The following is a 26,849-nucleotide window of genomic DNA, read 5'->3' as shown; positions in this document are numbered from 1 at the left end:
GGATCGGCCACTTCTGCCGTGACGATACTGAAAGCAGGAAGGAAAAGACCGGGGGAGGAGAGAGGGCCGGGGCAGGACGTGACGCCGCCGAGGGGCTGAGCCCAGCCCGAGTCCCGGGATCTTTCTCCCGTGCCCGGTGCTGAGCTGCCGCATTTACCGGGGAGCAGGCAGCGGGGCAGCATGGGGCGCATCGAGTGGGCGATGTGGGCCAACGAGCAGGCTCTAGCGTCGGGACTGAGTGAGTACCATTGGATCGGACCGGGTTCTAACCCTCTGCTGTTAGGCAATGGACCCCGACTTATCCGGCTTTCGCTAGTTCTTACACGTCCAGAGAAATATGCGTCTACGCGTTCCTTTCTCTCGGTAACTCGGTTTACTTTCCTGTGACTTGACTTGAACAGGGAAGTGAAAAGGGGAACTAATATGGGCCGGTAACTCGGCTCTCTTTCTCTTGGCAATCGGGCAAGACCTGAGTCTTTCTGACACCTCCAGCACCCATCCCGCACCTTAGATCCCGGGGACTTTAAAAACGTTTGGCACAAAGACAGACAGGAATCCCCAGGGCTGCCCTTGGGGTGGGGGTATTTGATGCCCAGTCTCTGCTGGCAAAGTTGTGGTGGGACTTTTGATGCCTAGGGTTTGTGCCCTGAGATTCTCAGGATAAAACTCCCCCAGTGCTGCTTTGAATGGATATGTGTTTCCCGCCCCCCCCCCCCCCAATTGTTTTTGGGATCTTCTGGTAAATGTGGTTCTAACAGGTTGTACGTTTTTATTTCATGCTTTTACTAATACACTGTACTATGCTGCCCCTCACTCACCTGCTCCCTCTACTGCAGGGTAGTGGCTTTTCCCAGACCCTCCATCACGTCAAGACAGACTTGCTCCAGTATGGGTTGGGGGATCTGGAGGTCTTTATGGTGCTTACTGGTATTGTGAACAGGAATCGGAGAGGAATGGGGTGCCAGTTGTGTTCTTGAGGGGTGTGCATAATCTGGATTTGAGGGAGGAGTGGAGTGTAAGCTTGTTTTGGGTGGGTGGGTGGGAGGGAGGGGGGGGAAATGAGTGGGATGAACTGGCCCTGGGGAGGGAGAGTTGGCCTTGGGGTGGGATGGAACCGGACATGTCAGAGAGGTGAACCCAGGAGGAATGTGAAATTGGGTGTAAACAGGGCCCAGTATGTGGAGAGGGGGGGGGGGGGATATCAGCTGGGTTCAGTGATTGTGGTGTGGGGTGTTGGGGTTTGGGCAGAACCCTGGTGAAAGTGGGATGTGAGCTGGCCTGGGGGGGGGGGGGAGAGGAGTTGGATTCAGTGTTTGGGAAGGGTGTTGCTGCTGTTTCCGTGCCCCCTACAGCTGTGCTGACACTATCCATCCCCCCCCCCACACCCCCCTTCATTTTTGTACTGCTCAGTTTCTGGAGGGTCTGCAGGGAAGATTCAGACCAGGTCCCTTGCTGGAGCTGATTGTTAGCCTTGGGGAAAACTCGGGACATTTGGGGAAAAGATTTTTGTCTCTGTGGTTTCCTGGTCCAGCTAAGATGCTCCTTACATTGGGAAAGTCTAATCATGAGGACAGAATGATGATCAGGTGACTTGTGGTAATTTTAACCGGAAGGTGAGTGCAAAGCTGCAGTTTGTCCTGGGTTCTGTCAGGAGAGAGTTCCTGCCCTGGTTATGGAACTGTCATTCTAGTGCACCATGGGATTTGTAGTACAGACTATTCTGGGAGGGGGAGAGGAGCAGGGCGCCAATAAGTGGGGGACAAATCCCCAATTCTGCCCTCCCATCCTTACCACCATTGCTAGCAAAGCTTTGTATCCACTTGCTGCTGTCTTAGCTCTGTCCATAACTGGGCATTGCCGCCATGCTGGGCTTTTGGGGTTCTGTACAGCTCAAACCACAAAATCAGGAGGTGCCGGATGGCCGAGGGCTGGCATAAAGCACCAGTTTCCTTTGACTGGAAGATGTGGAGAAGATGGCCACTGGCCCCTTTTCTGGGAGGAGGAGGAGCTACAAAGGGCTTATTTTTAGGTGACTCTGGGTCCTGTAAATCCCTCCCCCCCCCCCCCCCCCAAATACCATCTCTATTGACTTTTTTCATTTCAAATCAAAAATCTGCTGTATAGGGACCAAAATGCATTAGGAAGGGGTGTCAGAAAAGCAAGACTAGCCCAGAATCTCCCTCCTGGACTTGAATAACTGAGTACCTCTGTGAACTCTGGAAAACTTCTGCTTTCTGCCTGCCACCAGCTGGAAGTTGCAAATGTCTTGTCACAAGATCTGTCTGGAGCAATTTTGTGGTCTGGGCAAGCAACCTCCCAACAGACTCCTCCATTTTATGCCCGTCCTGCAGCGTGGAGGGAGGCTGAGCGTCAGACTGCGTAGAGTGCACGTTTAAACTCTTTCTCCATAAGAGCTAAGGGAGTTCCTGCTTTAACAGGGACCTTAGTGTAGCTTTATTTATAGAGCCATTCGAGCACACAGCACCAAGCCAAATGATGGGAGAGTAGCTGTCCCTCCTTCCAAGAGCTTACACACACTGGAGATATGCTTGGTCTCTGCTGGTGGAATGGGGATGTGTTATTCATGGCCCCCCCCCCACCCCAGTACACAGATATGGAGTTGGGGCAGGTTGCCCACTTGCATAGCCCTTAGGTTTTTTCAGGTGAGATTTCATTGGCTAATGTTCTTTTGTTTTTTCTCCATCTCTTTCAGTTCTGCTAGCTGGTGGGATCGTGGCCGTCGCTGGCCAGTTCAAAAAGTGGGAGTTTGCCGCCTATGCAGTGTATCCTTTTCCACAGTAATTGCAGCACCTCTGAGAAATGTGATCTGGGGGAAGAAATTGGTGTTGGACAAATGCTTTCCTTTAAAAATAGGTTCCCCTGTCTATGGGTGCTCTGTGACCCTCTCCCCTCATTCCTTGTGATGTACTGTTACACTCTGCTGATAGGGCCCTGTGGCCTCTCCCCCCCCCCCCCCCCCCCCCCCCCGTTGCATGCATTTCCTTTCTCTGGCCATCTCTTCCTCTTCCAGTTCTGATTTACCTATACTGTGCCAGCCACATCCCTAATTCCAAGTGCTTCCCTCACACTGGTGCTGAATGGTGAAACCTCCATTCCCTCCAGCCCATGGGTGGGTAGCGCTGTTCCGATTGAAGAGCCTGTCCGGGTTCCGTTTCCCCTGCTGCCTTGCAGAACTCTCCCATCCAGGGGCGTAGCCAGACCTCGGCGGAAGGGGGGTCCAGAGCCCGATGTAGGTGGAGGCACATTTTAGCCTGCCACCACTTTTGACCCCCACCCCCCCCCCCCCCACTGCCGCCGACCCTCCCCCGCCACTTTCGACCCCCTTCCTACCGCCGACCCTCCCCTGCCACTTTCGACCCCCCCCCCTTCCTGCCGCTGCTGACCCTCCCCCATCACTGCCACAGCTGCCAGGTACCTTTGCTGGCAGGGGTCTCCAACCTCCGCCAGCCAAAGTCTTCTTCAGAGCTGGTCTCCGGTTCTGTGAGTCACAGGAGGACTCACAGAAACAGATCAGCGAACACGCCAGAGACCGACACTGAAGAAGACTTTGGCTGGCGGGGGGTTGGGGACCCCCGCCAGCAAAGGTACCTGGTGGTGTCGGCGGCAGAAGGGGGGGGGGGATCGAAAGTGGCAGGGGAGGGTCGGCGGAGGGAGGGGGTAGAAAGTGGCGGGAGGGGGGTCGAAAGTAGAGGGGGCCAGGGCTAAATCTGTGGGGGCCCATGCCCCCGCCTCCCCACCTAGCTACACCCCTGCTCCCATCACTTCTCATCCTGAATGACTCTTGTTTCCATACCCATTCCTTCTTTCCCACCAAGCCCTGGTACTGTCTCTGGCCCTTCAGCTCCTCAGGTTGTGTACGGAATGGACAGATCTCGTCCAGGTTTCCATGTGCCTTCTACCTCGCTTTCCTCCTCTCGCTTAAGCCTTGCTCCCCCTCCCAGAGGTAATAGCTTAAGGTTAGGATGTGATCTTGTAATCGGAACCCTGCCCTCTGAGTGATGTAATATCTTCCCTCACCAGTCATGAGTTTCCCAAGGCATGTGCTCAGGAGGAAAGGGTTAGGACGGTCATTTTTTTAAACACTGTTTATTAAGGTGTGACGTATACACAAAGGTATAGCAGAACACACAATGATCACCAGTATATGGGGGAAAAAAAACTACAGCACATACAAATTACTAATGCTGATGCAGTGTTAGGCAACCATTTACCCATTTTGCACAACATGGTACTTTTCACAAGCCTTATAAAATGCTCAGCCAAACTAGGAACAAACACAGACGTTTATGCAAAACATCCATGCAAGAGATTGGTACTCCGCTTTGTAAATCCTATGAGGGACAGCAAGAAAAGTAGAAACAGGGTAAGGGATAAAAGTCGTTAAAGTAATCTAGGTAGTAAAGAAATGTGATGGAGTAATCGATAAAGGGGATGGGACAACTTCCCTATGAGGAAAGGCTAAAGCGGATAGGGCTCTTCAGCTTGGAGAAAAGGCAGCTGAGGGGAGATATGATAGAGGTCTATAAAATAATGAGTGGAGTTGAACGGGTAGATGTGAAGCGTCTGTTCACGCTTTCCAAAAATACTAGGACTAGGGGGCATGCGATGAAGCTACAATGTAGTAAATTTAAAACGAATCAGAGAAAATGTTTCTTCACTCAACGTGTAATTAAACTCTGGAATTCGTTGCCAGAGAATGTGGTAAAGGCGGTTAGCTTAGCAGGGTTTTAAAAAAGGTTTGGGGCGTTACAAGATGGCTGCCTGAATGCTGCGCGAGGTTGACTGAGAACGCTGAAAACTTTTCCTCTTTGAAATATGCCACATACCAAAAGGAAGGGAGCGACGAAAAGCCTATTGCCGAAGGCAATAACTTCGACCCCAATTCAGCAAACTCTCGATCACTTCTTGCAGAATATCCCACCAGGGACCGGTTCGGCGAGCCCGATGTTAAGCCCCGACGGAGGAGCGTCGGCGCTTCTGGGCTATGAGGTTTCTCTCACGCCGCCGGAGTTGATCCCGCCTCCCTGCCCTGCTTTAACCCGATATGGGGAAACCCCGCTGGATGCGGAAGGCGCTGCTAGGGGGATTTCGTTCGGCAAACTACCTCGGAGTTCTGACGGGGAGGATTCAAAGTCACAGGAAAATCCAGGAGAGGTTACTTTAACGGAAGTCTGGAAAGCGGTTCAAGCATTGACGGTAGCAGTGACTAAATCCACTAATGAATTTGCCACAATCGTGAGTAAACTAGAAAAATTTGATGCCTCATTGGAAAAAATAAAAAACGATACTAACACCCAAACTCAACAGACACAAATTGAAATTAATGGTTTAAAGTCTTCAGTAGAAGCTCTAATTAAGGATAAACAAATAATTCACCGGAAAATTGAATTAATGGAGAATAATAATAGACGTTTGAACTTGAGACTTTTGAACTTTCCTATTTCTTCATTGATAAAAGCAGATGAGTTTTTTAAAATGTATTTGAAGAAAATTCTGCAGATACCAGCTTCAAATTTACCCCCATACAATAAGATTTATTATTTACCTCTGAAAAAAGGTTTGAATACAGGTCCTGCAAGAAACTTACAAGGAGAACCCCAGGAATCCCATGATCTGACTGCATTCCTGGAAGATTCTACTATGGATATAACTGATAGAGGAACATTGTTGGTTCAATTTGTGTTTGAACAAGACTTAAACCATGTCTTTAAACTATACTTCAAAAATTCCACTAAAATGTTTTATGGACAGAAAATATGGATCTACCCAGATGTTGCGAAGGCAACTCAGGATAGAAGGAAACAATTTTTGGACTTAAGAAATGATGTTAGAGCTTTGGGCGCATCGTTTTTGCTAGCTTACCCCTGTAAGTGTAGGATTAACTTTCAGGGGAATAAATATGTTTTCTCCGATCCTTTACAGCTACGATCTTTCCTAGAAATGAAAAAAATCCAGGCACCCGTTTTGTAATAACATCAATTATCAACTAATAGTATAAGTGGGTTTAAAGGCAAGCCGAATTATACAAGAATTTTCTTTTTGATTTAAATGTCTCCTCATGTTTCTTAACGTCTCTCAGTAATAGAGGTCTAAGGAAGAATGTATTTCTATCATTTTAGATAGATATATGCATTATAATGTTACATGAGATTGTTGTTTTCTGTTTTTCCTGTGCAAGTTGATGTACTTGTAATTTAAAATCAATCAATAAATAAATTTAAAAAAAAAGGTTTGGACAGTTTCCTAAAGGAAAAGTCCATAGACCATTATTAAATGGACTTGGGGAAAATCCACTATTTCTGGGATAAGCAGTATAAAATGTTTTGTACTTTTTGGGATCTCGCTGGGTATTTGTGATCTGGATTGGCCACTGTTGGAAACAGGATGCTGGGCTTGATGGACCTTTGGTCTGTCCCAGTATGGCAGTACTTATGTACTTGGGATTCTGAATGGAATCTTGCTACTCTTTGGGATTCTACGTGGAATGTTGCTACACTTTGAAATTCTGCATGGAATCTTGTTATTCTTTAGAATTCTAGAATCTTGCTACTCTTTGGGGTTCTACATGGAATGTTGCTACTCTTTGGGTTTCTGCCTGGTATTTGTGACATGGATTGGCCACTGTTGGAAACAGGATGCTGGGCTTGATGGACCTTTGGTCTGTCCCAGTATGGCAGTACTTATGTACTTGGGATTCTGAATGGAATCTTGCTACTCTTTGGGATTCTACGTGGAATGTTGCTACACTTTGAAATTCTGCATGGAATCTTGTTATTCTTTAGAATTCTAGAATCTTGCTACTCTTTGGGGTTCTACATGGAATGTTGCTACTCTTTGGGTTTCTGCCAGGTATTTGTGACATGGATTGGCCACTGTTGGAAACAGGATGCTGGGCTTGATGGACCTTTGGTCTGTCCCAGTATGGCAGTACTTATGTACTTGGGATTCTGAATGGAATCTTGCTACTCTTTGGGATTCTACGTGGAATGTTGCTACACTTTGAAATTCTGCATGGAATCTTGTTATTCTTTAGAATTCTAGAATCTTGCTACTCTTTGGGGTTCTACATGGAATGTTGCTACTCTTTGGGTTTCTGCCAGGTATTTGTGACATGGATTGGCCACTGTTGGAAACAGGATGCTGGGCTTGATGGACCTTTGGTCTGTCCCAGTATGGCAGTACTTATGTACTTGGGATTCTGAATGGAATCTTGCTACTCTTTGGGATTCTACGTGGAATGTTGCTACACTTTGAAATTCTGCATGGAATCTTGTTATTCTTTAGAATTCTAGAATCTTGCTACTCTTTGGGGTTCTACATGGAATGTTGCTACTCTTTGGGTTTCTGCCAGGTATTTGTGACATGGATTGGCCACTGTTGGAAACAGGATGCTGGGCTTGATGGACCTTTGGTCTGTCCCAGTATGGCAGTACTTATGTACTTGGGATTCTGAATGGAATCTTGCTACTCTTTGGGATTCTACGTGGAATGTTGCTACACTTTGAAATTCTGCATGGAATCTTGTTATTCTTTAGAATTCTAGAATCTTGCTACTCTTTGGGGTTCTACATGGAATGTTGCTACTCTTTGGGTTTCTGCCAGGTATTTGTGACATGGATTGGCCACTGTTGGAAACAGGATGCTGGGCTTGATGGACCTTTGGTCTGTCCCAGTATGGCAGTACTTATGTACTTGGGATTCTGAATGGAATCTTGCTACTCTTTGGGATTCTACGTGGAATGTTGCTACACTTTGAAATTCTGCATGGAATCTTGTTATTCTTTAGAATTCTAGAATCTTGCTACTCTTTGGGGTTCTACATGGAATGTTGCTACTCTTTGGGTTTCTGCCAGGTATTTGTGACATGGATTGGCCACTGTTGGAAACAGGATGCTGGGCTTGATGGACCTTTGGTCTGTCCCAGTATGGCAGTACTTATGTACTTGGGATTCTGAATGGAATCTTGCTACTCTTTGGGATTCTACGTGGAATGTTGCTACACTTTGAAATTCTGCATGGAATCTTGTTATTCTTTAGAATTCTAGAATCTTGCTACTCTTTGGGGTTCTACATGGAATGTTGCTACTCTTTGGGTTTCTGCCAGGTATTTGTGACATGGATTGGCCACTGTTGGAAACAGGATGCTGGGCTTGATGGACCTTTGGTCTGTCCCAGTATGGCAGTACTTATGTACTTGGGATTCTGAATGGAATCTTGCTACTCTTTGGGATTCTACGTGGAATGTTGCTACACTTTGAAATTCTGCATGGAATCTTGTTATTCTTTAGAATTCTAGAATCTTGCTACTCTTTGGGGTTCTACATGGAATGTTGCTACTCTTTGGGTTTCTGCCAGGTATTTGTGACATGGATTGGCCACTGTTGGAAACAGGATGCTGGGCTTGATGGACCTTTGGTCTGTCCCAGTATGGCAGTACTTATGTACTTGGGATTCTGAATGGAATCTTGCTACTCTTTGGGATTCTACGTGGAATGTTGCTACACTTTGAAATTCTGCATGGAATCTTGTTATTCTTTAGAATTCTAGAATCTTGCTACTCTTTGGGGTTCTACATGGAATGTTGCTACTCTTTGGGTTTCTGCCAGGTATTTGTGACATGGATTGGCCACTGTTGGAAACAGGATGCTGGGCTCGATGGACCTTTGGTCTTTCCCAGTATGGCAATACTTATATGGACTTATGGTTCCACAGCAACTTAGAATTCACCCATTCTGAATGTGATTTAGAATGGTACGTGTGCAATTCAAAAGCTGTAACATCAGTTAATCTGGAGACCCAGCTCTGGAAAGCAGGAGGTGTCTGGGAAACCCATAGATTTCTTAACAAGTAGGAAGGATGAGAATATATAGGACTTTCCTCGCTTCTGTGGGGAAATTTTGATCAACAAAAATCTGTTCATCGCCCAAAAGAAGAGCTTGGTCATTCTAAAATAAAATAGTGGAAATTATTTTTATGTTTAAATATGTTTATTGTTGCAAAGAGAAACAAAACACAATACTGCCCTTGGAGGAATACTCCATACATCACTAAAATCTTCTCAGCCAGGTCAAATACAAAACAGTACAGATACATTTTCTTTTTCCCCCCCCCCCCCCTCCACCCCCCCTTTCCCCTTCCCTTGAATATCCCAACTCCCCCCACCCTCCCCTCCCCCCCCCAGACTTCTCACATAGCGCACTTAGGAATTCAAAATTCTACTACGCGCTACTGCAGTCAATGAGTCCCAAAAAGGGGACCAAACTTGGCAAAGTCTATCTCCTGATGTCGAGGCTAGATCTTCTATTCCCTTACGCTCCAATGCGCAGAGGTGTATCATGTTAGATCTCCACTGTTGCAGTGTAGGCGGATCCCCAGTTATACACTGTTGAAGAATCGACTTCTTCCCAACCAAGACTGTTTTTTTCAAGAAGCATTTAAGGCCCCGCGGAGCGGATGGTGACACTCTGAACTTCTCAAACAGCTGTGCTGGAGCTGGTCTCCAAACTACCCCCCATAGCCCAGACACATGCTGACTAACTTGGCGCCAAAACCCCAGGATCTTCGGGCACCTCCAAAACATATGTCCTAAGTCAGCTGGGGACTGAGCGCATTTCTTGCATCTGTCCTCCGTCCCCATTGCTGCCTTATGAGCTCTATGGGGTGAAATATACATCCTCATTTAGTGGAAATTATTTTAAAGAATAAAATTACAGAACACATAGATAAACATGGTTTAATGGGACAGTGAGTATGAGTTCACCAATTTGCTTAATTTCTTTGAAGACGTGGATAGAGGTGAGCCAGTTGATGTAGATTTTCAGAAAGCTTTTGACAAAGTTCCTCATGAGAGACTCCTGAGAAAATTAGAGTCATGAGATAGAAGGCAATGTCCTTCTATGGATTAGGAATTGGTTATTGGACAGAGAAAAGAGGGTAGGTTTAAATGGTCATTTCTCTCAATGGAGGAGGGTGAATAATGGAGTGCCACAGGGATCCGTTAGCATATTTATAAATTTATTTTATTTATTTATTGCATTTGTATCCCACATTTTCCCACCTCTTTGCAGGCTCAATGTGGCTTACAATACATCATGAGTAGTGGAAATATATAAGAAAATAGACATTTAGTGTTACAGAAGGATCTTGGGTGACATGATAATGATAAAGCATGAAAGTGGTTTAACAAGCAAATATCGTAAGGCAATTCTGGATATATGTGTAGGAGTTCACATTTGTTGATCTTTGTGGTATGCCTTGTTGAAGAGATGGGTCTTCAGTAGCTTGCGGAAGTTAGTTCATAGATCATTGTTAAGTTGTGCGGCAGCGCGTTCCAGAATTGTGTGCTCAAGTAGGAAAAGGTTGACGCATGCGTTAGTTTGTATTTTAGACTTTTGCAGTTGGGGACGTGAAGATTAAGGAATGTGTGGGATGTTTTTTTAGCGTTCTACTACTACTATTTAGCATTTCTATAGCGCTACAAGGCGTACACAGCGCTGCACAAACATAGAAGAAAAACAGTCCCTGCTCAAAGAGCTTACAATCTAATAGACAAAAAATAAAGTAATCAAATCAATTAATGTGTACAGGAAGGAGGAGAGGAGGGTAGGTGGAGGCGAGTGGTTACGAGTCAAAAGCAATGTTAAAGAGGTGGGCTTTCAGTCTAGATTTAAAGGTGGCCAAGGATGGGGCAAGACGTAGGGGCTCAGGAAGTTTATTCCAGGCGTAGGGTGCAGCGAGACAGAAGGCGCGAAGTCTGGAGTTGGCAGTAGTGGAGAAGGGAACAGATAAGAAGGATTTATCCATGGAGCGGAGTGCACGGGAAGGGGTGTAGGGAAGGATGAGTGTGGAGAGATACTGGGGAGCAGCAGAGTGAGTACATTTATAGGTTAGTAGAAGAAGTTTGAACAGGATGCGAAAACGGATAGGGAGCCAGTGAAGGGTCTTGAGGAGAGGGGTAGTATGAGTAAAGCGACCCTGGCGGAAGATGAGACGGGCAGCAGAGTTTTGAACCGACTGGAGAGGGGAGAGGTGACTAATTGGGAGGCCAGCAAGAAGCAGTTTGCAGTAGTCTAAACGAGAGGTGACAAGGGTGTGGATGAGGGTTTTGGTAGAGTGCTCGGAAAGAAAGGGGCGGATTTTACGGATGTTGTAAAGAAAGAAACGACAGGTCTTGGTGATCTGCTGGATATGAGCAGAGAAGGAGAGAGAAGAGTCAAAGATGACCCCAAGGTTTCGAGCTGAGGAGACAGGGAGAATGAGAGAGCCATCAACAGAAATAGAAAACGGGGGGGAGTGGGGAGGTGGGTTTGGGGGGGGAAAATGAGAAGCTCGGTTTTGGTCATGTTTAATTTCAGGTGGCGTTGAGATATCCAGACAGCAATGTCAGACAAGCACGCTGAAACTTTGGTTTGGATGCAAGGTGAGATATCAGGGGTAGAAAGGTAGATTTGGGAGTCATCAGCACTTACCTGGGTGGTAAGTCTATCAGGTCTGACATGATCTGGTAAACAGAATGATGAGTGAGGTGATTAAATTTGCAGATGAGACAAAACTGTTCAAGGTTGTTGAAACACACTTTAAGGTTTTTGGAGCATGCAGAGGCCAGTACCTGGAAAGCTTTATCTCCATGTATATCTCTGCCTAATTTGTACCAAAAGAGAGCCTTTTCAACTCGGTTGGTATGGTGTCAAGATGTTTTAGCATGTCTCCAATGGTAAAAGCCCTTCTTTCCACCCACCTTTGAAGCCGAATCCCCCCTCCCCCCACACACAAACAGCTGGTAAAAAAATCTGGATTGTGGACCAAGGTTAAAAAGGGTGTCGACTCGGGAGCTGCCTAGAGCAAGGAACGGAGGCTGCCTGCTTGTCTCCTTTGTCTGTCCACCGCGAAAGGCTATATATCAAACATATAAACGGCAAGTGACCGACTCACCTGCAAATGTGCAGTACTGACTTCCCTCTCTGTCCCGCCCTCGCGTCAAGACATCATGACGTCAGAGGGCGGAACAGAGAGGGAAACGGAGTTGGACTGTCTGCCGCTGCCGCTTGGAAATGAACATCGCGTGAACCAACCTCCACCCTCCCCCCCCCATCCCCGCCGCCGCTCCCGCACACCGATCTGCTGCTGCCTGTAGCACTTTCACACAGAGGTGAGAGGCGCTGTCAGGTCAGTGCAGGGGGCCCGGCACGGAGGGGGGAGGGTAGCTAGACATGGGGGGAGGGCAGGGGGGAGAGGGCATGGTTGCTGGACATGGGGTGAGAGCAGGGCAGAGAGGAGGGTTGATGGACATGGGGGGAGGGGGGGAGGCCAAGGGAAAGAGGAGGGTTGCTGTATATGGGGGGGAGGATCGGTGGACAGGGTGAGGCCAAGGGAGAGAGGAGGGCTGCAATACTCGCCCGTTTTTACGGGCTTAACGGTTAGTCTGAAATATTTGAGCAAGAAACAAGTCGAATTTTTACCTGTTTTAAGTTGTTCCTGGTGTGATGGTAGTGTGAGAATTCCGAGGGTCTCCGCTTTGAAATGGCATCAAGATCGATCCGATGGCGGCTCTGTCGGCCCTGCCGAACCCTTCAGTTAGCTCTGCTTGGACTCTAGAGATCGTGACAGAAGTACGGGCTGCTGTGGAGGCTGCGCTGGATGCAAAATTGCAGCAATTTTCTGCTCAGGAGCGTTTGGACAGCATCGATCTGGAGATGGGTGAGCGGCGACATCGCGTAGGAGCATCGAAGGGAAAGGCTCAGCATTCAGCCAGCGCCTGACTCGGACCAGCTTCAGCTCCGTGTACAACAGATGGAAACGCAAATTAGATGCTGCGGAGGGCAGATCTAGGTGTAAAAATCTGCGACGGGTGTTGGCTGTCTGAATCTTTGAAGGTCGCAGAGCTTGTGAGCAGCCTGGAGAATTGGCTCACTTAATCTCTGAGCTTGGAATCTTTGGGTTTCAGCGGTGGTGATCCCACACGTCCTTATGTGGTTTTATTTCGCGTCTTCCATTTTGGGCATGAGCAAGCTATCTTGCAGGCTTTATGTTGTGAGAAGTTTCTGGAATATGATACTCAGAAAGTACTATGTTTTCAGGACTTTACTGTTAAAGCGCTCGCTCAACGTAAAGCTTTTTCTCCCTTATGCACTGAGCTCTGTGTTCGGATGATTCCCAGTGATTTACTTTATCTGGCACAACTTCAGGTCACCTTTGAAGGTCAAGGTCATTTTTTTAAACCTCTGTAGAGGCAGTGAAAACCTTTATTCAAACTCTCCCAGCCAGTGGGAACTCAGGCAGCAACATCAGTTACTTTGAAGCTCTCGCCATGTGAACGCTTACGTTTAGTATTGATTTTTTTATTTGATTTTATCTTCTCTCCATTCAGCACATTGAATTTGGGGACAACAGGAGGCTATAATATTATCTGGACCCTGGTTTCTTGTATACTAGTATGGAGGGGATATGTGGCTTTGTATACTGTTTTAGAAGAAATATCTGGTTGGGTTGGGGTGGGGGAGTTCACATGCTAAAGCCCACAGAGGGTGGGACGGTAGCTTAGGTTTTGGGTTTGGGAACTGGGTGAGTATGGTGGGAAGGGGAGAAAATCCAGAAACTTAAGATGATCGATTTTATTCTTGCCTGGTGTCTTATGTATTTTGCTCCGCATACTTGGCTGAATATTCTGTGTGATGTATTTGTTGTCAATGAAGTTTTCACATTAAAATGGTGACACTCTAAAAAAAAAAAAAAAAAAAAATTTCCAGAGCCATCCACCACCTTCAAGCCTGTTTGAATAGACGTTGGTTAATCTTAAGCCCTGTAAAACTCCCAAAGCTATCAATCGGCGTTATGATGAGTGGAGGAGTGGCCTAGTGGTTAGGGTGGTGGACTTTGGTCCTGAGGAACTGAGTTCGATTCCCGGCACAGGCAACTCCTTCTGACTCTGGGCAAGTCACTTAACCCTCCATTGCCTGCCGCATTGAGCCTGCCATGAGTGGGAACGCACGGGGTACAAATGTAACAAAAATAAATAAAAATAAAATGCAAGGTATATTGCGACCTGCATGCTTGATATAAAGAAGCATATCATCTGCAAACATGACAATTCTGTATTCCTATGATCCCACCATGAGTCCCTGTATGGTTGCGTCAGATTGAATTTTTGCTGTCAGGGTTTCCAAGGACAGTAAAAATAAATAATAAGAAACAGCGTATTTATTTATTTATTGCATTTGTATCCCACATTTTCCCACCTATTTGCAGGCTCAATGTGGCTTACAGAGTTTTGTTATGACATTATCGTTCCAGGAAATCAGATACAATTGGTAATGTAGAGAGAAGGAAGGTATTAGGCAGGATAATATAGAAGGTGGACTTTAATAGTTGAATGGGTTGGTGAGGTAGTTTGTAGGGCTATGGGTTATCTTTGTAGGCCTTGTTGAAGAGATGTGTCTTCAGAGATTTGCGAAAGTTAGTTGTTTCGTCAATAGCTTTCAGGGATGTGGGTAATGCATTCCACAACTGCGTGCTCATGTAAGAGAAGGTGGTGGCGTGCATCAGCTTGTATTTTAGTCCTTTACAGCTGGGGAAGTGCAGATTGAGAAATTTGCGGGCTGATCTTATGGCGTTTCTGGGAGGCAGGTCCACGAGGTTTCGCATGTAGATTGGGGCGTCTGCGTGAATGATTTTGTGTACAGTCGTGCAGATCTTGAACGCAATGCGTTCCTTGAGAGGGAGCCAGTGGAGTTTCTCTCTTAAGGGTTTTGCACTTTCATATTTGGGTTTTTCCAAATATGAGTCTGGCTGCGGTATTCTGGGCTGTTTGGAGTTTTTTTGATAGTCTGTTCTTTGCGTAAGGAATGGCAAGTCAAATGCAAAGCGCTGATAAGGAAGGCAAAGAGAGACTTTGAAAAGAAGATTGCAAAAACACATAGTAAAAACTTTCTCAGGTATATTAAAAGCAAGAAGCTGGCAAAAGAATCAGTTGGACCGCTAGATGACCGAAGGGTAAAAGGGGCACTCAGGGAAGACAAGGCCATAGCAGAGAGATTAAATGAATTCTGTCTTCGCTGAGGAAGATGTGGGAGAAATGCCAGTTGCCAGTGGCGTTCCTAGGGGGGCTGACACCCGGGGCGGATCGCCGATGTGCAGCGCCCCCCCCCCAGATGCAGCGCGATCCCCCCCCCCGGCAAAAGGAACCCCCCCCCCCCCGCGAAAGAAACCCCCCAGCGGCGTGCACCCGGGGCGGACTGCCCCCACCGCCCCCCCCCTTGGTACGCCACTGCCAGTTGCCAGAAATGGTATTCAATGTTGACAAGTCGGGGAAACTGATTCCAGTCTCTTTAAACCTGGAAGATGTAATGGGGCAATTTGACAAATTGAAGAGTAGTAAATCGCCAGGACCGGATGGTATACATTCCAGAGTATTGATAGAATTGAAAAATGAACTTGCAGAACTATTGTTAGTAATATGTAATTTTATCTTTAAAATCAAGCGTGGTACCGGAAGATTGAAAGGTGATCAATGTAGCGCCAATTTTTAAAAAGGGTTCCAGAGGTGATCCGGGAAATTATAGACCGGTGAGCCTGGCATCTGTGCCAGCCAAAATGGTGGAGACTATTATAAAGAACAAAATTACAGAGCATATACATAAGCATGGATTAATGAGACATAGACAACATGGATTTAGTCAAGAGAAATCTTGCTTCACGAATCTACTACATTTTTTTGAAGGGGTGAACAAACGTTAATAAAGGGCAACCATTCGATATTGTATATCTGAATTTTCAGAAAGCATTTGAAAAGCACCTCTTGGAAGAGTCCAGAGGAAACTGGAAAGTCATGGGATAGGAGGTAGTGTTCTATTGTGGATTAAAAACTGGGATATCTGAAAACTTGACTGGCTGGCTGTGTCCCAAGGACTGGGTTGAGACTCCCTGCCCCAGCCTGATGCACCATCTACTCGTAGCAAGGATGGGGGGAGGTGGAGGGGAGCAGCTGAGGAGTTTAATGTTACGGAGACATGTTCCTTAATGTAAACCCCCGCAGAGCGGCTGGAGTCTTTATCTGTCTGCTGGAATACCCCAGAGGGAGACGGAAAAAGGGCTCAACCTTAGAGAGATGGTAAGGAGTTAATTTCATTCACTGAATTTATGAATTGCTCGCTTTACTGATGAGCAATCGATCAAGGAGCAGAGTAAATAAACTGCAATCATGAAGTAATAATATCTCACAAAAAGATCAGAAAATCCAGGTAACAGAAATTAAGGGGCCCTTTTACCATGCCGCATAGGCGCCTAATCGCGCCCAACGCGTGCCAAAATGGAGTTGCCGCCTGGTTACCACATGGCCCTTGCGGTTATTTCAGTTTTGGCGCACATCTGATATGCGCGTCTGAAAAATATTTTTTATTTTCGGGCGTGCGTAATGGATGCGTGCCAAGTGGCATTTGAAGCGCTTAGGTCATTACCGCCCGGTTACCATGTGAGTCTTTACCGTTACATCAATGGCTGGCGGTAAGGTCTCAGACCCAAAATGGACGCGTGGTGATTTTCATTTTTCCGCACGTCTGTTTTCGGCAAAAAAAAGGCCTTTTTTTTACAGGCGTGCTTAAAAAATGGATCGGCGTGCACCCAAAACCCGTGCCTACACTATCGCAAACCATTTTTCAGTGCGCTTTGTAAAAGGACCCCTAAGAACACAAAAAAGTAACCATGAAAACATAGTAAGTGAAAAACACATTAAAAGGACTATTTTAGTGCTGATAAAAGAAAGAGCTGTCCCAGACTCTTTTAAAGACCCTTAGAAGAAGGAAAGATTGATAACGTACAGTCACACGACTGAAATGTTCCATTGGATTGTGAAGACCCAATTAAAATCAGCTAAAAAATATTTGAACTTTTAAGCATGCTTGGAAGAGAAGCCAGTGGAGGCGTCTTTCAATTGTGCTTTTTCATCCCAAATATCATTTGCAATTTGATTGAAATTCCACATAGTCTAATGAATTATAACCAGGGAAGAAACACCAATTGAACCAGTACAGCAAAACGACCCTTAACAGAAATAAGACCTAAGCTGATTGAGTTGAATTTTTTTAAACAGATTATTAATCTGAGCTTCTAAGGTTAGTGAAGTATCCAAAATTGTGGCAGTTTTCTCAATAGGTAATAAATATTATTATTTGTTGCATTTGTATCCCACAGTTTCCACCTCTTTGCAGGCTCAATGTGGCTTACATGGTATCGTAATCGGCGTTAACCGATTTCGGTGTAACAAATACAAGTTGCGAGTAATATCAAGGTGATATTATGGTAGAGTGAGATACATGTATGGTAAAGACAATTGGGGAGAACTTAGTGAGGGACAGGAAGAGTAAGGATATGTCCGTTACAATCTTTGTTTAAGTTGTGTCGCAGATGTCCAGGTTTTTTATGTTGGGTCGGTGGGGTATGCCCTTCTGAACAGTTCTGTTTTTAGTGCTTTCCGGAAATTCAAGTGGTCGAGTGTGGTTTTTACTGCTTTTGGTAGGGCGTTCCACAGTTGTGCGCTCAGGTAGGAAAAGCTGGATGCATAGGTGGATTTGTATTTGAGTCCTTTGCTGCTTGGGGTAATGGAGGTTTAGGTACGATCGTGCTGATTTTATGATGTTTCTGGGTGGTAGGTCGATGAGGTCTGTCATGTATCCCGGTGCCTCGCTGTAGATGATTTTGTGAACTGTCGTGCAGATTTTGAATGCGATACGTTCCTTAATTGGAAGCCAGTGCATTTTTTCTCGGAGTGGTTTGGCACTGTCAAAACCCGTTTTTCCGTATATAAGCCTTGCTGCTGTGGTTTGAAGTTTCTTTATGATTTGTTCTTTGCATCCCACATAGATTCCGTTACAGTAGTCTGCGTGACTTAGCACCATTGATTGTACAAGGTTGCGAAATATTTCCCTCGGGAAGACTGTTTTCACACGTTTTTGTTTCCACATTGAGAGAAACATTTTCTTTATGGTGACTTTAGCTTGGGTCTCTAGTTGGAGGTTATGGTCGATTGTTACTCCGAGAATTTTCAGGCTGTCAGAAATAGGGAGGGTGTATCCTGGGGTGTTAATGTTTGTGGGTTTGTATGCGTTGTATTGGGATGAGATGATGAGACAGTGTGTTTTTTCTGTATTGAGTTTTAGTTGGAATGCGTTTGCCCATGAGTTCATGATGTTTAAACGGAGCTTGATTTTATTGGTGATTTCTGCTAAATCATGTTTGTAGGGGATGTATAGTGTGACGTCATCAGCGTAAATGAATGGATTAAGGTCTTGTGTGGATAAGGCTTTGGCTAGTGGGACCATCATGAGGTTGAAAAGGATCGGTGATAGTGGGGATCCTTGTGGTACTCCGCAGTCTGGGTGACGATATGTTGGTGCTTGATTTCACTTGGTATGTTCTGGTGGTTAGAAAGCCCTTAATCCAGTTGAGAGTGTTGCCACCAGTTCTGAAATAATCTAGGAGTCTTAGCAAGATGTTATGGTTAGCCACGTCGAACGCACTGGACATGTCAAATTGAAGGAGGAGAATGCTTTTGCCTATTGCTATCTCCTGCTTGAATTTGGATGGGAGAGTGAGTAGTATTCTGTTTCGGTGCTATGTTGGGGTCAGAATCTTGATTGTGACCCATGTAGTATAGTGAAATTGTCGTTGAGTTGTTTGGTCACCAGTCCTTCCATAAGTTTGACTACTAAACGGATAGATGCTACTGGGCGGTAGTTGGTGATGTCATTTGTTTTTTTCTTGGTGTCTCTTGGTATTGGGGTGAGCAGCATGTTGCCTTTTTCTTTAGGGAAAATACCCCGCTGAAGCATGAAATTTAGGTGGGATGTAAGATCTGTTATGAAGCGGTGGGGGGCAGATTGTATTAGGTAGCTCGGGCAGGTGTCCAATTGACAGTGGCTTTTGGAGTATTTTTTAATTGCCTGAGTAACTATCCTGCTTATTTTCGAAGGAGATGGCCGGCCATCTTTTGACACAAATCGGGAGATGGCCGGCCATCTCCTAAACCCGGCCAAATCGGTATAATCAAAAGCCGATTTTGGCCGGCTCCAACTGCTTTCTGTCACAGGGCCGGCCAAAGTTAAAGGAGGCATTTCGGCAGGGTACGGAAGGCGGGATGGGGGCGTGGTTACGAGATGGCAGGCTTCAGCCGATAATGGAAAAAAAGAAGGCCGGCTCTGAGAAGCACTTGGCCGGCTTCACTTGGTCCATTTATTTTTAGGACCAAGCCTCCAAAAAGTGCCCCAACTGACCAGATGACCACGGGAGGGAATCGGGGATCACCTCCCCTTACTCCCCCAGTGGTCACCAACCCCCTCCCACCCAAAATAAAAAATTAAAAAACATTTTTGTGCCAGTGTCTATGCCAGCCTCAAATGTCATACCCAGCTCCGTGACAGCAGTATGTAGGTCCCTGGAGCAGTTTTTAGTGGGTGCAGTGCACTTCAGGCAGGTGAACCCAGGCCCATCCCCCCTACCTGTTACACGTGGTGCTGAATGGGAGCCCTCCAACCCCCCCCCCCCCACCAAAACCCACTGTACCCACATGTAGGTGCCCCCCTTCATCCCTAAGGGCTATGGTAGTGGTGTACAGTTTTGGGGGGATTTGGGGGGCTCAGCACATAAGGTACAAATAAGTACCTGTATATAATATGTAAGCCGCATTGAACCTGCTATGAGTGGGAAAGCGCGGGGTACAAATGTAACAAAAAAAAAAAAAGTTAAGGGAGCTATGCACCTGGGAGCAATTTTTGAAGTCCACTGCAGTGCCCCCTAGGGTGCCCGGTTGGTGTCCTGGCATGTCAGGGGGACCAGTGCACTACAAATGCTGGCTCCTCCCACAACCAAATGCCTTGGATTTGGCCGGGTTTGAAATGGCCGCCATTAGTTTCCATTATTGCTGAAAACCAATGGCGGCCATCTCTAAAGCCGGCCCAAATGTTGATATTTGGCCGACTCTGACCGTATTATCAAAACGAAAGGTGGCCGGCCATCTTGTTTCGATAATACGGTCGGGACGCCGCTTTACACCCCTCTATGTCGGCGCTGAGGAGAGCGAAGTTTGACCATCACGCAGGGGAATTCTGGTTGGTAAATGAGACGGTTACTAAACCAGGGAATTTTGTTTGTGTTTCACTCCAGTAAATGAGAGGTAGCCCAATTCCTGCTCTCTTTTATACAGTTGACAATCTATACATTGGTCTTTAAGGACAAGAGCCTCCACAAAAATACCTCTCAGCATATGAGTACAGGCGTTCGTTTTGATCTAAAGAATTTATAAAGATGCTTAAACACATCTGGTGCCAGAGGAGAACCTTAAGGGACCCCCCGCTTAATAGTTGCCAGTGAGATGAGCGGATACCATTCCTCGTGACACAGTACGTGGACTGAACCAGCTAAGTACAGCGCCGGTAACGCCTATCTCACGTAGGGCTCCTTTTACTAAGCCACGCTAAAAATTGGCCATCGCTGCTGTCAGCGCATGGGTTTCCACACAGCAGTAAAATGGCCGTGCAGTAATTTCCTCATTACTGCCCCCTATCGAAGAGGTGGTAAGGGCTCCCATATAGTATTTTATTTATTTATTTTGTTGCATTTGTATCCCACATTTTCCCACCTATTTGCGGGCTCAATGTGGCTTACAATACATTGTAAATGATGGAAGTACAATTTGTTACAACTCAGTTATGGATTACATTGTGAGAGTTATGTGAAGACAGAGTCAAAGTATCGTTAGGGAATAGGACAGAGGAAGAGAACAATGGAACAGTGGAAAGAGACAATGGGAAACTGATAGGGTAATAGAAGATTAGCAAGAGAACATTCGGTATAACATTTTTCTGTGAGTAAAGGTATAAATGTGATAAAATTACGGGGGATGAGAATACGTGATAATGTGCCTGTGTGACCCAATTAGCACGGGTACGAGCACTCTCCGCCCCTCAGACACACCTCCCATGGCAAAAAAATTAAAAAATATATTTTACAGCGGGAATAGCATGCGCTGATGGCCAAGCAGGAGGCCTCGGCGCATCCCGCAATAGTGCCCTTTTACCATTGGCAGGCCCGTGTTAGGCGTATCGCGCCTTAGTAAAAGGGTCCTTAACGTATAAAGTGATAAGGAGCGATCAGTTGTGTCAAACTACCTGATTGCCCTGGCTCAAGGCATTTTTTTTTTCAGGAAATGAATAGTGCGTCAGGGCTGTGCAAAAGAGCGAAATTCAAATTGAGAAGAGGGCAAAATGAAATAATCCATGTTCAGCAAAACCTTTTGTAAAACAGAGCCAGAAATCCCAACCTGGATGCTGGAATTCCCATCTCAACACTCTATAAAATGGACCTTCATGTGTATCAAGTAAATAATCTGCTCTCGTATCATAACTCAAGTTCATCATACACCAAACACTCCACACAGACCTGCTGGGATAAAGAGGTTTTCAAAACAGTGGCGTAGCTACGGGTGGGCCTGGGTGGGCACAGGCCCACCTAGCTGCAGCGCCACACTGCTCTCTTCCCACCTGTCTTCCACGGTGTCCCAGCATCTGCACTCCGGTCTCTGAACCCCTTCCCGCCCCGGTGTTGGCACAGGTGCCCTTGGCGCCTGCAGTGATTCGTTCTTGCTGCTTCCATCTGCTGCGTTCCGCCAGGCAATAACATCAGTGAGGGTGGGACATTCAGAAGGAAGCCTGCGGGGTTGGCGCAAGCAGTGAGATGCCTGTACCGACATCAGGGAGGGACGGAGTTCAGAGACTGGAGCGCAGATGCTGGGGCGCCGCAGAGGAGAGGGAGAAGATGTTGGGTAGGTGTGTATGGGGGGAGGGGGCACGTGTGCATGGAAGGGCCCATCCAATTTACCTCTGGGCCCATCCCAAATAGCGAGTCTGGCTACGCCTCTGTTTCAAAAGCCCCACATTTTTAACAATTTTGTGAAAACAAACAAGTCTTGCAGCCAAGTGTTTCACTGATCTGAAAGTGCCACAGAGAAAGCTCGAGACCACCTTTTTAATTAGCTTTGCTGAATGCTCTGAGAGAAATCTCTCAGGCTCTGCTCTCAGGGAACTTTGTCAGAAAGAGAAGCAGAGATTAGAAAATGTAACATCTTGGACCTTAAACACTCTTAACTGTAGAACTTTGCTTGAAACAAAAGTGGGGTGACACCCCTTTTATCCATGTTCTGGGGTGAGCGTTGGGCTCCTCGGGGAGAGAATGTGAGTTCTGCAGGTTTGGGAGAACAAGTGTGCTGAGCCTTAATGGATCGGGCAGAGGTTAAGATGGGAAACACTCTGTTTGCTTTGCTCTAGGCCTTCATGCTGAGTCTTGAGCTGGGGAAACCTCCCTAGAGCAGGACCTTGGGCTGTCAGGAATAATGACTTCTTTCTGTTCTTCCTCCCGCAGTGGTCAGCGATTTATGACACCTGTCGTGAAGTTGTTTGGTCCCCTGACAAGGAATTACTATGTCCGTGCCGTCTTGCACGCTGCGTAAGTCAGACCCTTTGTAAAACTCGGGAGTAAAGGGGTCTGGGGAATCCTAAACACATGTTCATAGATTCATGCATAACTCTCTCCTGGTACCCGGTCAAAATAGCCCCGACAAAAAAGCTCCTGACATAACGGCCACTGCCAAAATAGCCTGCCCACAATATAGCCCTTGACAAATTAGCCCCCACGACAAAAGGGCCCGATCACGCTGCCCAGAATATGGGACTGCATTTTTTTTCCTAATAATCTTACCTTGCCAGACAGGATAAGGTTGGTAAGACTATGAAAATGATGACAATATTGTTTTTTTTTTTCATTAGAATGTTGATAGAAGAATAGTTTCCTTATACAGCAGAACAGATCATGGAATACTAGTTCGTAGCTGTAGAATTTTGTTTTTTTACATATGAGGAAAGGCTGAAGAGGCTGGGGCTCTTCCGCTTGGAGAAAAGACGGCTGAGGGGAGATATGATAGAGGTCTATAAAATAATTAGTGGAGTTGAATGGGTAGATGTGAAGCGTCTGTTCACGCTTTCCAAAAATACTAGGACTAGGGGGCATGCGACAGGGGCGTATCTGGACTCTGGCGGTAGGGGGGGGCCACAGCCAGAGGGAGGGGGCACATTTTAGCCCCCCCCCCCCCCCCCGGCGCCACCGATCCCCCCCCACCCGCCATTTCCGGACCCCTCCGCCACTGCCAGACCCCCCCCCCCCCCCCGCCACCAATGACACTCTCCACCCCCTCCCGCCGCCGCCAACCCTCCCCCGCTGCTGTCACTTACCTTTGCTGGCGGGGGACGTTGTACGTGCAGGACGTCAGACTCAGAAGAACAGGAAGCGTTGCAACTTGCATCCTGCACGGAAGAGAGGACCTCGGCCCCCCGCCAGCAAAAATCGGCAACGGGTTGGTGGCGGGCGGGAGGAAGGGAGGGGGAGGTGGAGAGGGTCGGTGGTAGGGGGGTCCAGGGCGAAATCTGTGGGGGCCCAGGCCCCTGTGGCCCCACGCAGATACGCCCCTGGCATGCGATGAAGCTACAATGTAGTAAATTTAAAACGAGTCGGAGAAAATGTTTCTTCAGTCAACGTGTAATTAAACTCTGGAATTCGTTGCCAGAGAATGTGGTAAAGGCGGTTAGCTTAGCGGAGTTTAAAAAAAAGGTTTGGACGGCTTCCTAAAGGAAAATCCATAGACCGTTATTAAATGGACTTGGGAAAATCTACTATTTCTGTGATAAGTATAAAATGGTTTGTACATTTTTGGGATCTTGCCAGGTATTTGTGACCTGGATTGGCCACTGTTGGAAACAGGATGCTGGGCTCGATGGACCTTTGGTCTTTCCCAGTATGGCAATACTTATGTACTTATGTAATGCAATGCTGGTAGGAGCCTTTATCAGTGAGGATTTCACTTGTAATTTATCATCTTTTTTGTGGTATTTTTTTCTAGGGGGTTATTATGTCAGGGTGCCCTCTCTCTCTCTCTCTTTAGTGCAGCCACAGAAACAATTGTAAGCTCTCCTGAGCAGGGACTGTCCTTCCCCATGTGAAACTTGTACAGCGCTGCGTAACCCTGGCAGCGCTATAGAAATGCTAAGTAGTAGTAGTAGTAGGCAGGGCGCTTCTCTCTTCTCTCTCACTGACACATAATCCCAGTGCAGTGTATCTGTAAACCTCAGAGGCATGGAGGGAGCTTCTGTCTCTTGGACACACCCCATTCCCAGTATCAGAGCTCCTGAAAGTGTGACTTTATACCTGGGAGTCTGGGAGCTTCTCTCTCACTCACACACCATTGCCAGTATCGGAGCCTGATACAGTGTATCCTGCACTCGTACATCATTCCTAGTATCAGAGCCCGATGCTGTGTGTATGTAGGCTTTAGAGGCAAGGAGTTTCTGTCTCACTCACACACTTCATTCCCTGTATCAGAGCCCAGTAACACCTCAGAGGGAGGGAGTTTCTCTCACTTGCACACCATTCCCAGTATCAGAGCCTGGTGCAGTGTATCTGTAAACCTCAGAGGTAGGGAGGGAGCTTCTTTCCCTTGGACACAGTCCAGTCCCAGTATCGGAGCTCCTGGCAGTGTGACTTTACACCTCAGAGGCAAGGAGTTTCTCTTTCACTCACACACTCCATTCCTGGTATCGGAGCCCAGCGCAGTGTGTCTGTAGATCTATCTCAGAGGCAGGGAGCTTCTTCTGTCACTCACAAACCATCCCTTGTAGCTAGGGTTACCATATGTCCGGTTTTACCTGGACATGTCCTCTTTTTGAGGACATGGCTGGGCAAATGGGCGGGTTTTGCCAGCCTGCCTGTGTGTCCGGATTTCTGGCTGGCTGGCGGGCGGCCCTAATGGTATCTTATCCTATTCCCCTTCCCTTAGCTTACTCTACTGCTTGGTGGTCTGGTGACCTCTTCGGGGCAGGAAAGAGCCCCCTCTTCCTTCCTGCCCGGAGCGCTGCCCAGCATCCTGTTCCCCTTGCAATGCTGAGTGCTGACAGTCCTGGTTCCGATTCAAAATGGCTGCCGAGAGTTGAAGTCTCGCGAGGCCACTTCAACTCTCGGTGGCCATTTTGAATCTGCGCCGGGACCGTCAGCACTCAGCCCCGAACAGGCCACTAGACCACCAGGGCAGTAGAGTCAGGTGAGGGGAGGACACCCTTAGGGGGGTGTGACGGGAAGAGGTGGGCGATATGTGACAGGGGGTGGGGGTGTGGTGGTGGGCGGGGCATGTGTCCTCTTTTTGGGGGGACCAAATATGGTAACCCTACTTGTAGCAGACCCCAGGGTGTATCCTTGATACATTAAATCCCTTTTCATTATCCAAAAGCAATCTAGCAGTTTGCAGTACCCACATCACCACCATCTTTGATGTTTTTGTAAAGTCTTATGCCCTTTGTGTGTCTCATTGTCTCGCTTTCCTCTTCAGTCTTGCAGTACCTGGAGGTTGGCTCCTCTCCACTGTGCTTGGCACCGTTTGCCTTGGGATTGCCAGTCTCATCTATTTAGTAGTAAGTGCTTTCCTAAATTTGACCGCAAGCTCTTGCCTGCCCTCAGCCTCGGTATCTTGACTAACTCTGTTTCCTCCCCCCCCCCCCCCCCAGGCTGCTATCTGCGGAGAGGAGTGGCAACCAATCGAGGCTAAACCCCAGGAGAAGCCACGCATTGCAGAGACGATAAAACGGCCCCCCGAGAATCCCCCACCTCGGCCACCCCCCGAAGTTCGGAAGAAGGCAGCAGATGAGGGCGCCGTGAGCGGAGCATACGACAATCCCTTCCCAGTTGTAGAGTGATCTTAAGAAAAAGCAAGATTCTACTGCCTGTGCCCACTGTGTCCGCACGTGTGTGTGTAATGTGCAGTATGTTCCTAGGTTTTAGTGACTGCCTTTCTTGGGGTACAGGGTGAAGCCATAAGATTTCCTTCCATGGACAGAATCTCTCTCTCTCTTTATATATCTCACTGTAGGTTTATATCATGTCCCTTAGTTCTAGAGCTTCTGCTCATTTGGAAAAGTTGTTCAGTATCATTCAGTAAGTTCTTTTAAGTATTTAAAGGTCTGTAAAGGATTAGACTAATGGTCAGCGTGGTGGGTGGAGAACCTGAGGAACTGGGTTTGATTCTCACTCTAGCTCCTTGTGAGCAAGTCACTTAATCTTCCCATGCCCCAGGGACAAAACTCAGATTGTGAACCCACTAGGGGCAGCAAAAGTCTCTCCATTATAGTATTATATATATTATGTATAAATATATAAACCACTTTGATTGTACCACAGAAAGGCAGTATAACAAATCCATGATCCTCATATGTTATTGTCCCTGCGACCCTCTGTCTGGGTCGGATTGTTACAGGCTGTACTGCTCTTGTCCCCTCACTGTGTCTTAAGCCGCTCTGAAGCCCTGTGCCTCAGGAAACAAATGTGAAGAAGCAGCTTTACCCCATCCTTTATCTCCCCATGACTAGCCAAGCAGCCAGCAAACAACCCCTGTGCAACTCCTCAAGAACTGCTACCAGACTGTGGAAGACACATGCTGACATCTTGGTCATATTTAGTCTGCAGGACCTACCTTGTGCCAGTACCAAACCTCTCTGTACAAAAAGCACAGACCTTGGGGCTTCTCTGCCTCTCTGTCCTGTACCTGTTCTGCTGAGGCAGAAATCTTCTCCTGATCTACATAACTGCTGCCAAAAGGAAAGCCTCAGGGTCCAGTGTAATTGTTTTAAGTGTTACAGTGAGTGACTGTAAAGCTGTAAGGAATTAATGTAACTCTCAGCTGCAGCTTCTCACAAGCCACTTGTTTTGTATGAGTGCTCTGAAGTAAAAAGATGAAGGATTTAGCTGTG

General features: G+C 46.9%; 1 protein-coding gene across 1 annotated transcript; it reads left to right on the top strand.

Annotated features, from left to right (window-relative positions):
- The first annotated feature begins 13 nt into the window (after window positions 1-13).
- LOC115470943 (cytochrome b-245 light chain) lies at window positions 14-26,849 on the top strand. Its single transcript, XM_030204584.1, has 6 exons — window positions 14-238; window positions 2,714-2,783; window positions 16,052-16,126; window positions 22,426-22,509; window positions 25,436-25,517; window positions 25,611-26,849. Exons 1-6 carry the CDS (start codon window positions 181-183, stop codon window positions 25,797-25,799), a joined length of 558 nt encoding a protein of 185 aa, XP_030060444.1. The 5' UTR covers window positions 14-180; the 3' UTR covers window positions 25,800-26,849.

Source organism: Microcaecilia unicolor, chromosome 5 (genome assembly GCF_901765095.1).
Source record: "Microcaecilia unicolor chromosome 5, aMicUni1.1, whole genome shotgun sequence".
Taxonomy (NCBI): domain Eukaryota; kingdom Metazoa; phylum Chordata; class Amphibia; order Gymnophiona; family Siphonopidae; genus Microcaecilia; species Microcaecilia unicolor.
The sequence above is the reverse complement of the archived record's forward strand: the minus strand, read 5'-3'. Positions and strand labels throughout refer to the sequence as shown.